At 31.7% G+C, this 13317-nt stretch overlaps 1 protein-coding gene across 1 annotated transcript in view; it reads left to right on the plus strand.

The window, feature by feature from the left end:
- Positions 1-12926, plus strand: part of LOC114325838 (nuclear receptor subfamily 2 group E member 1) — a 64903-nt gene extending 51977 nt beyond the window's left edge. Inside the window, exons 3-4 of the mRNA XM_028273970.2 lie at positions 3843-4066; positions 6979-12926. Of these exons, the coding sequence (XP_028129771.1) occupies positions 3843-4066; positions 6979-7638 (884 nt within the window). The 3' untranslated portion in view covers positions 7639-12926. The remainder of the gene's footprint in view (positions 1-3842; positions 4067-6978) is intronic.
- Positions 12927-13317: the final 391 nt, after the last annotated feature.

Here is a 13317-nt window from a genome sequence, read left to right on the forward strand (position 1 = left end):
GAAGTCATGAGAAGAGTCAACAAAAGACTGGAAATATTGGAAACCATCAAGACACGAAAGCTGCAGTACCTGGGGCATGTTATGCGTAATGAGAGATACAGCATACTTCAGTTGATTATACAGGGGAAAATCCAGGGCAGGAGAAGTGTACGAAGAAGACGAATCTCGTGGTTGCGTAACTTGAGGGAATGGTACGGATACACATCAACCGAACTATTCAGAGCAGCAGCATCTAAGATCAGAATAGCCATGATGATTGCCAACCTCCGTCGCGGAGATGGCACGTGAAGAAGAAGATTTAAATCGGACCTACCAATATGCTACAAAAGGATAATCTTTGACCATTTATGTTACCTGTACTCACCTATGGAGTATACAAAGATTTCCGTAATGCAGAGGGCTATGGAGCGTCAGATGTTAGGTGTCTCTCTGAGAAGTCGAAACGAAGAAATACGTCGTAGAACAAAAACAACATACGCTATCAAAAACATCGTGTCACTAAAATGAATTTGGGCATGACACGTCGTCAGGTTATCAGAAAACCGGTAGAGAAAATGTATAGACGAAGAGGCTAAGACAAGAAGCACTACGGAGCAGAGAACTCCCACCATTCAGATAAACTAATACCGTGTAGCGTGTTAGCAGTAACTGGATGAAAGCTGCATCAGACAGAGGCAGATGGAAAGAGTTGAGAGTGAGGGACAGGGACTCTATGTCCACTAGAGGACGCGTACAGGTTGATGATAATGATGAAGATAATGATACCATCTACACCTTCACCATCACCTTTTGAGTTCCAAATGACAATGAACATCAACATAAAATACGTAAAGCTATTCAGTACTTTCAGATTTGGTACACATACTTGTATGAGATGGATGTCAAATGGATGTCAAATGAGATGGATGTTGTAAGTCTAAGTAAATGTACGAGTAGGTATATAGGGTGAGGCAGATAAAGGGCCTATTAGAAATATCTCGAGAACTAAAGACAACTGAATTATGAAAATTGGAATAAGGGGGTTTTGAAGACTGATCTATTTAATGAAAATATTTTCATCTATTTGGTACTTCCGGTTATACCGGAAGTTGCTTATAACTTCGTTTTTTTTTAATGGGAGACCCTGTATATTTTTACATTTATGGATTCTCCTCGATTTCTTCTTTCTTAAAATATAAGGTTTTGTAAGATTATACAGGGTCGGTTAAAAGATAATTACGTTTTCTTATTAATTTCGTAGCAATATTCACACCCTGTAGGATTGTAGTAGTTTGACATAATAAACTCTATTTACGTTCAAATGATTGTTAGTATAGACTACTATTGTTAACAATTATTAGTGTAGCTAAATTTTTAATATTAGTATACAGGGTGGGTCGAAACTCGGAATGAGTAGTTTCTGAGTTTTCTTAAATGGAACACCCTATATTTTAGTATTGTAATGAAATGATATTTCATGGTACTTTTTACTTTTTAAGCATTCCCTATACCTAACTGCTTTAGTTTGTGCTTAATTGTTAATCGCACCAACAATCTTAACTTCGATGGTATTTTGATACCTCAACCACTATTGGCAATTTTACGTATCAGTATAGATTAATATGTATTCATTTCCAAAAAATTATTTGTGACTGAATATTTTCAGGGCCAACCTAATACAATTTCACCTATTTTGTGTTGCAATTAATGTTTGGTTTGAATCACCAATAACTCAAAAATTAAAGAAGTTAGGTATAGGGAATGCTTAAGAAATTAAAAAGTACCATAAAATAACATTTCATTACAATACTAAAATACAGGATGTTCCATTTAAGAAAACTCAGAAAATACTCATTCCGAGTTTCGACCAACCCCGTATATTAAAATGAAAAATTTAACTATACCAATAACTCTTAACAATAGTAGACTATATTAAAAATCATTTGAACATCAATACAGTTTATTATGCCAAACTACTACAATCCTACAGGGTGTGAATGTTGCTACAAAATTAATAAGAAAACGTAATTATCTTTTAACCTACCCTGTATAATATTACAAAACCTTATATTTTAAGAAAGAAGAAATCGAGGATAATCGAAAAATGTAAAAATATACAGGGTGTCCCATTTAAAAAAACGAAGTTACAATCAACTTCCGGATAACCTGAAGTAGCAAAGAGAAGAAACTATTTTCATTAAATAGTTCATACCTCAAAACCCTTGTATTCCAATTTTCATGATTCTCTTAGCTTTAGTCCTCGAGATATTTCTAATAGGCCCTTTATCTGCCTCACCCTGTATAAGTTTGATCAACTTATAACTATGTAAAAATTTATAACGGACAATTTAGAACAGCTAATTATATTTTGCGAGGAATATTTTTATAAAACTAGAAAATGCCATTTTTTGCATATTACATAGTGTTGATTATCTATTATACAGGGTGTTTCAAAAACGTATATCATAAAATAAATCACGCATTACGGAGACAAAAATAAATTGATTGAATCCAACTTACCTTAGTACAAAAGTGTACACAAAAAAAAATTACAGCCCTTTGAAGTTACAAAATGAAAATCGATTTTTTTCAATACATCGAAAACTATTGGAGATTTTTTAATTGAAAATGGACATGTATGATTCTTATGGCAGGAACATCTTAAAACAAAATTATAGTGAAATTTGTCCACCCCATAAAAATTTTATGGAGGTTTTGTTCCCTCAAACCCCTCCAAACTTTTGCGTACGCTCCAATTAATTCATTATTGTGATACCATTAGTTAAACACAACGTTTTTAAAACTTTTTTTACCTCTTAGTATTTTTTCGATAAGCCAATTTTTATCGAGATGCGGCTTCTTTTTTGATAGGTTTACATAAAAATTCTTTGGGGGTTTTGTTCCTTTAAACCCCCCAAATGTTCGTATAGGTTCCAATTAAACTATTATTGTGGTACCATTAGGTAAACACAGTATTTTTAAAACTTTTTTGCCTCTTAGTCTTTTTTTGATGTCATCATTTAGCGAGATGTGGCTTCTTCTTCAAAATATACCTAAAAATGTAAATTATAAATAAATTTTCAGATTATTAACAGGTATATCATAGGTACTTAACCATATACAAATATGTGGTAGATTCGACAAATATTCAAAATATCTCGATAAACACTGGCTTATCGAAAAAGTACTAAGAGGCAAAAAGTTTTAAAAACATTGTGTTTAGGTGATGGTGCCACAATAATAATTTAATTGGAACGTACACAAAAGTTTGGAGGGTTTAAGGGAGCAAAACCCCCATAAAATTTTTATGGGGTGCACAAATTTCACTTTATTTTTTTTTAAATGTTGCTGTCATAAGAATACCACATGTCCATTTTCAATGAAAAATCTCTAAGAGATTTCGATATAATGTAAAAAAAAATCGATTTTCATTTTGTAACTTCAAAGGGCTGTAACTTTTTTTGTGTACAGTTTTGTACTAAGGTAAGTTGGATTCAATCATTTTATTTTTGTCCCCGGAATGCGTGATTAAATTTATGACATACTTTTTTGAAACACCCTGTATTTAAATGCATGCACTCAAATAGAGCATAGTGTTTATTATTTATTATATTTAAATGCATGCACTCAAATAAATACAGCAGTTCTTTTTAAAGTTCAAAACCTTATTTATATAATGAGATGTACTGTCAGAAATCGTTATAAATCATATCTAAAAGAGTATTTAAACCCAACAATAATATTTTTAAACTCATCTTTTCCTAGTAGCCCCCTTTTAAAGCGTAGCACAGATGCCACGATTTGTTTTCGTCGCTCTATTATCCTTAAAGGACCTTTTACTGAATTTAATTTTGTTGTTACAGCCGTTCAGCACGAGAGGGGACCAAGGAACTCGACTTTGCGAAGACAACAAATGTCAAATTTCTTCAGCGAGGCCAGGGAGAGGATGATGGCGTCACCACCTGTCGGGGCATTGAATCTGGCCATGCCAAAACCGACGACGTCGCCTGTCATGGAAGGTCCTTTCGGATTTGTGGGACCAGCCGCTGCTGGATTTTTATGCAATTCGATACTGAATTTTCCTCGGGTACGTATTTTTTATACATACAATAAACGATAATAAATAAATAATAATATTATTTTATTCAAACATTGAAAGAAGATGAAAAGAAATACTGTCTTCGTGCTGAAAACAAAAACAAAAAAATTAAGCAACAGCACAAGAAATCTTCTAGAGGAAAGAAGAACACTTAGAGAAAATCAGGATAATGACAAACATAAACCAAAAATATTGAATAAGACATTTATGAGGTTAGAAAAGATATTGAATATGAGGTTAGAAAGCATCTCAGACGACACAATACTTACGATAAAAATAACTGTAGTAATAGAGTAAAACAAAAGCATAAAAATACTCAGACAGAACATGTCCATTAAAAGAAAAAACATCCACAAATTAAGGAATGAACAGAGATCAAATTATGGACACTATCTATAGAGTTTTTATAGCTAATTATACAAAAAGCAGCCGTGTATCGAAAGTTGATCATTACTAAAGATAATTAATCAAAAATCCAAAATTTTACCAAACATAACATCAGAAATGAAGTCCCGCTGAGGCAACGAAATACCTAGTGGCAGATGCCTGGAAAGTGACTGGAAAAATATTATCGCAGGTCCTTGCTAAACTATTCACCAGACGTTTACAGGAAGTAGAAACACCAACTCCGTGGCATAACGTAGACAATATCCTACTTCATAAAAAAGGTCATGCACCGACCTCAGAAACTACAGACTCATAAGTCCACTTTCCCATATTTATAACTATTTACAGAAATGATTAAGAAATTATCAAAAAATAAATTGGAATTTTATCAGATGGGTTTTAGAAAAGACTACGGAACAAACGATCAACTATTATAAACTACAAAATCTAACTAGTTCATTCTGTTATAAGAGGTTGCCTGCAACAGAATGACCTAGATACCTTTTGACCCACTTACAACGTGTGGGAGTCATATGTTGCCCTAGGCCGTATCCTTAAGAATTTTATCCATCCTTTGGATTTTTCGATGTTTTCATTTATATAAGACTTTTGTCTGTTTTTTGAAAGGCTTTGACCTTTGTATTTTTTGGTGGGCTCACCATGTTCTTGTAACACTGATGATGCTCTTGTTATAGAGCGATAACGTTTTGTCCATATGTTTGTAGTCCTTTAGGGCTTTTTAAACTGATATACCTTTTACCAAGAAGAAATTTTTTTATTAAATTTCACTTTCAGCTTATACTGTTAGTACCTTCCGCTTTCACTTACGCAGCTTGACTTATACTTTTAGTACACACACCACATGTTACGAGATTCTGGAGCGTTTGTATTCAAAAAATGTAGATAATCCAAATTTGACCATAAAATTTCAAGGAATTAACATGCTTAAAAAAGGGTTGGTACGAAAATAGATTTTTGAGGTTCTTTGTTTTCTTCCTTCTTAACTTTCCTTTTAAACCTTTTTTATGACTTTCGTTCTGTCGTTGAAGACGGTGCCGGTGTTTATTGTTATCGGTTATTAAAGCAGAAAATTATTAGCTAGATCTCATTTAAACCAAAAACTGTTCATTTAGTATTTTTTTATTTAATTATGTTGTGCGTGTTTAAAATAGTTTTTTCTACGAGCGTGCCAAAATGTCTACTTTCGCGCACGCATTTTAGTTTAAAAAGTTTCACTTTTCCGCACGCGGTTTTTACTTTTCCGCACGCGTGTTAATTTAGATATGTTAATATGGCATTAAAGTAATTATAATACATGCAATAAACTAATATTTAGATATTATTTACTAATTTATTTCAAATATATCTTATTGTGTTCCTGTTTTAATGAAATTAACGCGACAATTCGATGAAATAAAATTATTTAGACATAATATTCGAAAGTCAAATCGGTAGACAATAACAGACGTTTTGAAACATCGTCATGGAAACCAAGATAGTCGTCATGCTAACTAATTATATTGAAAGTTTGGTTTTGACAACCTTGTCAAAGAATTAATTTGTGTATGTATTTTCATATTAATTAAATTAATTGATAAAGATTTGGTAATTTTTTAAAGACTGTTAGAAAAAATATTGTTCCTAACTCTTGCAGAAAGTCTCTTTTCCGCACTCGACTGCTTGCCGAACTCCCGCTTCGCGTCGTTCGGCAAACTGCAATCGCGTGCGGAAAAGAATGACTTTCTGCACTTGTTAGGAAAATAACTATACTGTGAAAGTGTCAGTGTTTTATTGTACATGATTTTTAAAAATAAGTAGAGGGAAACAAATACTAAAATTATTGGAACTAAAGGATGATTTATATGGCACTCAATGTTTTATTAAATTTCTTATCTTAATTGGCAACTGACATGTCTATCTCAACAAAAAAGTATATGTACGAAATAAATTATTTTTCAAACTCTTTCAAACTAGTTTACAAAGAGTTTGAATTTTCAAACCTGTACGATTGACCAGTTTGAATTGACTTGAATTATTTGTTAGAGGGATTGACTTGAGTTTGACTTGAAATTAAGTCAAACTCAAGTCAAGTTCAAACATTTAAGTCAAACTTGTGCAACTCTAATACCGGTTGGCCTAAACAGAAAAATAAAAAGGCTAATGCAATAGCTTAAAATTCTAAATCAATTAAATTCTTTAATAAAGTGGTAACAAATCAATTTGACGTTCTGTCCGACAAAATACATGGAACGTTTTCGTAGTCTGACCTTCAAAATTTTTAACCTTTTCCACAATTAAAACTTTCCCTGTTTCAGTGTTCCCATATATCAAAGTTTGTCCGACTAGACACCGTTAAGCTATTAACAAATTTTCAGCTTGCTATTAATCAATTTTTTTGGTACGCGGGATCCAGGTTTAATATTATAAATATAATTTATTGTATTATAAGTAATATTATTCATCATTGTTGCGTAGCATTGGCAGTAACTAATTTTTGAATTTTTTCGTTACAGTTTCCGTTACCGCTACAACCGATATCACCTCCACCAATACCAAATCCAGCAGTTGTATGTGAGGCAGCGGCAAGATTACTATTTATGAACGTCCAATGGACTAGAACTCTTCCCGCCTTTACCTCGCTCTCATTTTCTGATCAACTCCTTCTTCTAGAAGAGAGTTGGAGGGAACTATTCGTACTTGGAGCAGCTCAATTTTTACCCTTAACGTACCTTCCGCATTTAGTTCCAAATTGCAGTTCCATAGAAACTAGTAGTAGCTTCCTACAAAGTGTACAAGAATTTCAAGATATCTTAGTTAATATTAGACAATTTCACGTTGATCCTCATGAATATTCGTGTTTGAGGGCGACTATTCTTTTTAAAACAAATTTTGATAAGGCCAGTTTGCCGGCATCTACTCAACATGAAAGAGTACTCAGCAATCCTGCGAAAATAGTGGCTATTCAAGATGAAACACAACTTACTTTAAACAAATACATAAGTACGACCCATCCTGGACAACCTTTAAGATTCGGCAAGCTCTTACTGCTTCTTCCAACTCTCAAAAAAGTTCCTGGTGAAACGATAGAAGAACTTTTCTTTAGGAAAACCATTGGCAATATTCCGATTGTGAGGATAATTAGTGATATGTATAAATCACAAGCCAGTTTATGATTTTTCGATTATTTATTAATATTTCTGCAATCAATACGTACTTTACTGTTATACCAAAATAGCGTATATTTAACAAAAACTCTCTCTCTATTTATTAATATTTCATTATTTTTTGTTTTCATACACATCGATCAAACTAATACAATAATAGAAATGGAATATTTTGAAAGCATTACTCGCCTGTATATCTTTATATCGCACCTCCGCTCAAAGAGTGTCACAACTAAAAAAAAACGGTTTTATTGGACCAACAGTTTAATAAAACTAGAAACTATTATCTAAAAAATGTTACATTTATAGTTCAAGTATTTGTCGTTAGATGACACAAGCGTCATTATATGATTGGTGCCAAAATCAACGGTGCACCGAACATAAACAGTGTCACATATCGACTTGTGCAAATCATTTGTCCAACTAAGATTTGTATAGAGCGTAGTTTGTCGAGTTAGGACAGTATAATATGTGATTACTTTATTAACAACCAGCTGCGTATGGACTCAAGAAAAGTGACACATTTATCACTTATTTATCTTTCTTTTTGGACTATTTTGTGTTTAATGTAGTTACTTGTATTTAAAGTTACATCATTAAAAAGTATTAGTCCGTCAATCAGGTAATAATAATGATATTGTATTCAGTACTGCAAGAGCCACTTTTGATAAATCATATTTCGTAAATTTTTCGTTACTTTATCTGTATAGTGTCACAACTGAAAAAAAAATATTTTTTAAATATTTTTAGCAGAATTATTGCACTATCTTGTAGAGCTTCAAAAACCTTTGTAACTGACTAAAACAGTTACATATTATACAAATTTTAATAGTTTTTGCATTCAACCCGGCAAAGTTCTAGCACACATTTTAAATTTCGTTTTCTCGATACTTTGCTTTTTTGACTTATGACACTGTTTGAGCGGAATTATGCGATATCAGAATCGCTATATTTTAAAAAGTTTTTTCCACATCTGTTGGTACCTTTTTGGGTTTCATTGTTTTCCTTTTTCAGTTAATAAAATTCAGTTAATATTTATTACGACATTTTCTTATGATTTTTGAATGTTTTTGTTTAACTGTTAGTAACAATTTTTGTTCTTTCGTTCACACAGAAGCCGCTATACAGGGTAATCACCCATTAAGAATGTCCAATCTTTGAAATGTAGATTCTAGACCTCAAAATATTAAGATTTAACCCAAATCATTTAAATAAAATGTGGCTTGTTACTGAGTTACAGGGTGTTTTATTTAAAAATTTAATAACTATTTTTACCCAGGGCTTTAAAACTATTTGACATAATATCGTTATCAAACTAGGCAAAAAATATAGGTACTGTATATCCTACTAAATTATGATAAATAAACTTTTCTGGCTACAACCAGAGGCGTACGACAGGGGAAAGTGAATGGTTGACCCTTCGGAAATTCTACGCCACTGGCGAAATTGCTACTTTAGCACAATATTTCGATTTTCCAATACTTTCTATGTAAGTAATATACTTTTCATTCGTAACGTTAAAGTCATTAGTTTTCGAGATATTTGAAGTTGAAAATGAAACGGCATAGCTATTTTGATTAATGTATTGTGCTCCTTCATTTTTAACTTTAAATATCTCGAAAACTAATGATTTTATCGGTACGGATAAAGAGTATATTATTTGCATAGAAAGTATTGGAGAATCGAAAAATTGCAATAAAATAGTAAGTCCGCCAGTGGCGTAGAATGTGGGAAAGGTCAACCATTCACTTTCCCCTGTAGTACGCCTCTGGTACTAGCCAGAAAGTTTTATTTAACATATATTAGTAGGTTGTACAGTATCTACACTATCTGCTAAGTATGATAAGGATATGTCAAATACTTATAAAATACTGGATACAAATAGTTAATATTTATGTAATAGGGATGTTTGATTTAAAAATTTAAAAATTATTTGTACCCAGTACTTTAAAAGTATTTGAAATTGCCGTATCATAGTTGCCAAAAAGTTTAGGCACTGCACACCTTACTAATTTATGTTAAATAAACGTTTCTGGCTATTACCAGAGAATGGTTGAACCTTCCCAAATTCTACGCCACTGATGGAATTGCCATTTCAGTATAATTTTCAGATTCTCCAATACTTTCTATGCAAATAATATACTCTTCATTCGTATCGTTAAAATTATTAGTTTTCGAGATATTTGAAGTTAAAAAAATGAAGGGGCACAATACATTAATCAAAATAACTGTAAAGTTTCATTTTCAACTTCAAATATCTCGAAAACTAATGACCTTAACGTTACGAATGAAGAGTATATTATTTACATAGAAAGTATTGGAAAATCGAAATATTGTGCTAAAATAGCAATTTCGCCAGTGGCGTAGAATTTGGGAGGGGTAAACCATGCACTGTCCCCTGTCGTACGCCTCTGGTAGTAGCCAGAAACGTTTGTTTATCATAATTTAGTAGGGTGTATGGCAACTACACTTTCTGCAAAGTATGACAAGGATATGTCAAATATTTTTAAAGTACTAGGTAAAAATGGTTATTAAATTTTTAAATAGAACACCCTGTAAATAAGTAACGAGGCAAATTTTATATAAGCGATTTGGATTAAATCTTAATATTTTGTGGTCTAGAATCTACAACTCAGAGATTAGACATTCTTAATGAATCACCCTGTAGATATACCTTTATATGGTGGAACAGAACTGACTCGCTTATGGAATAAAATTATTTCTGCCGTTGTTTTAAAAACGCTGAGACCCGTCGATTTTTATATACGAGTATAAATCTGCGCTTTGTAAATAATACGTTTAAATATACAGGGGATTCACGCAAGCCTAGCATAGTCCATATGCTTAATTTTTAATGAAACACCCTGTATATTTTTATATTTTTAAAAGTTTCTTAACAACCTGATCACAACCAACTATATCACGTGCGATCTATTATGAATATAACAGGGTAAACATTTTCAGATTATACAAGTGTGAAAACTACTTATGGAATAAAATTTTTTTTTTAGCCCTTATATGAGAAAATTGTAAAAAGCGGTGGTACACGTCATTTTTTAAATTCAAATGTGCAAATATAAATGTACAGGGTAGTTCACGTACTAGCATAATTTATCATCTTTATTTTTAATGAAACACCCTGTACATTTTTCTTAAAAAACTCTATTATGTAGGGTCTATTATGGATAATACAAGTTAAATACAAAATTGATTGATACTAAGTTTAAAAGATTTATCTCTGTATTTAAGTAATTAAAAAAATACCATTAGTTAAAGTTTATAAATTATTAATTTCAGATTATTCATAATAGACACTACATAATTTAGTTTGTTAAGATCAAGTGATTAAGAAGTTTTGAAAAACAAAAAAAATACAGGATGTTTCATTAAAAATTAAGACGATGGACAGTGCAAAACTTGTATGAATCAACCTGTGCATTTAAATTTATGTTTAAAAACGGCACATTTGAATTTAAAAGTTGACGTGTATCAGAGTTTTATATAATTTTCTAAAATAAGGGCACAAACAGTCTAATTCAATAAGTAAGCGGTTTCTACACTTTATAATTCCAAAATTTCATCCTGTAATATTCAGAATAGACATAGTTATAATTCTTTAAGAGATCAGATTCTTAAAGAGCTATTAAAAATATAAAAATATTATACAAGACGTTCCATTCAAAATAAAACTTATGGACTATTCTAGGTTTGCGTGAATCACGTTGCACATTTCAATTTATGTTTAAGGTGTGCAGATTTTTATAATTTTTTAAAACAAGGACAGAAATAATTTTATTCCATAAGTGAGTTTCACCCTGTTTAATTATTATTCCTATTTCAGTTTATTTTTCTTATTTTAAAGCAGTACTATTTTTAATGTTTGACATTCTTTTTAAGTTTAAAAATAATTTATGTTTAGGAATCTTTGTTTACAAGCTTTTATTTTTTTGTTCTCGTTCTGTAACGGACTTTTCATTCCATCTTCTAAAGTTTAAGTTCTACAACTGTTTGTATGCATTTTTTGACTTCATTATTTATTACACTCAGATAAAGCAAAATATGTTAAACATTGGTGCTCACATTTTGTGGCAATCTTTGTTCTACTTTATTTCGACTTTCCAGCAATTCAAAGTCTTCCAGTAGGGACCAGTAAATTAATCTTTATCATACCGTGATATCCTATCTTTATTCGTACTACTTTCGTCAAGATCGTCGATGACATCAATTTCTGCAGTACCTACGGTACCTACTGCAGTAGACAGACGGTACCTACTGCAGTAGACTACCTTTCTGCGGTACCTACTGCAGTAGACAGACCAGTCTGTCTTCGGTCAAATTGTACGTTGAATGCTCGGTCACACACGATCAAAATTTTTGTCAATTAGTCGAATTGGACATAATTGAACGACGTGGCAGTACCGTGAGTGACCGACTTTACAGTTCAAACCTCAATTCATTTGAATGTTGGGTGTGAAATATTTTTCACGCTAGCGTGTGATTTGAACCAACAACCTAGTCTATTGCGTATCTCGTTACTGAAGTATGTCTGCCAGCCCACGAGTTTTTCTTTTGCGTTATCTTAATATTTCTTGTAGACTTTGGTTTATTTTGGGCCAAGTTTAATTTCTTCTGGACATATCCTTTTCATAGAACCATTGAAAATTTACAAAACTATGCGACTACGACAATAATAAAGCCTTATAAAAATTTAAAAAATAATGTTTGACGTACTAGTTGTTTCTTATATCGATGTGAATGTTGATTGAAAATAGGCAATATTAATGAATAGACAAACAAAAATAACATTGAAAGGCTACTTAATTTTAAAGTACCTAATAGTAATTACAAAAGTTAACCAGTAGGTACTACATAAGTAAACTTTTGTTGATATTAGTAAAAGTATTACACAAAAAAGTATTTTATGACAGCTTTAGTCTGTGATGTAAATAGAAAAGCAATTTCAGAGGGTGTACACAATTTAAAAAATCAAATATCTCAGGCTTCGTAATTTTTTTTTGTAATTTGAAATATTCTAATCTACTTGTTTATCAAATTAAACTCATTAAATTATCTGTATATTGACTGTTTGTAATCCATAGCTAAAAGAGCATGTCTCTGGAATTGACTTAACAATGGGATTATATTAGATTCCAAAAAAGCTTTATTGTAAATAAAAGAGAAAATTTTTATATTTATAACATATAAATTCTGAGAATTTGTTTTAATTTTGTAAAAATCATTTGTTATATAATGTGTAAAACCGCTGTGTTCATTGTAATATAATTATTTAATTTTTCTATTTTTGTTTTATTCTATTTTGTTCCCATCAATGTACCAATGTTGTGATCAAGAGGCTTTAATGCGTCTTTTGCTTTACTATCAAGTATAAGCAGTATTCACTATACTTTTCTTTTTTCAATTGCCTTTAAATTTGTAAATCAGGGAAATAGCATTGCTTTAGATGACACAGAACTGCGCTACAGTAGATTACTTTCCATTCTAAAATAAGTCCTACTACCCTGTCAGTATGAGACCAAGTGCCAAGTCTCAGCATATTAGTATTAGTATACCAAGCAAGACAGCCTGAGTGTTGATAAAAACTTCCTGAGACATGCAGAGCCTATTTTACTCCAAATCAGGCCCGAGGCACTACACACTTTTCGGGCCCCTACATATCATCATCATTTG

Source organism: Diabrotica virgifera, chromosome 4, assembly GCF_917563875.1.
Source record: "Diabrotica virgifera virgifera chromosome 4, PGI_DIABVI_V3a".
Taxonomy (NCBI): Eukaryota; Metazoa; Arthropoda; class Insecta; order Coleoptera; family Chrysomelidae; genus Diabrotica; species Diabrotica virgifera.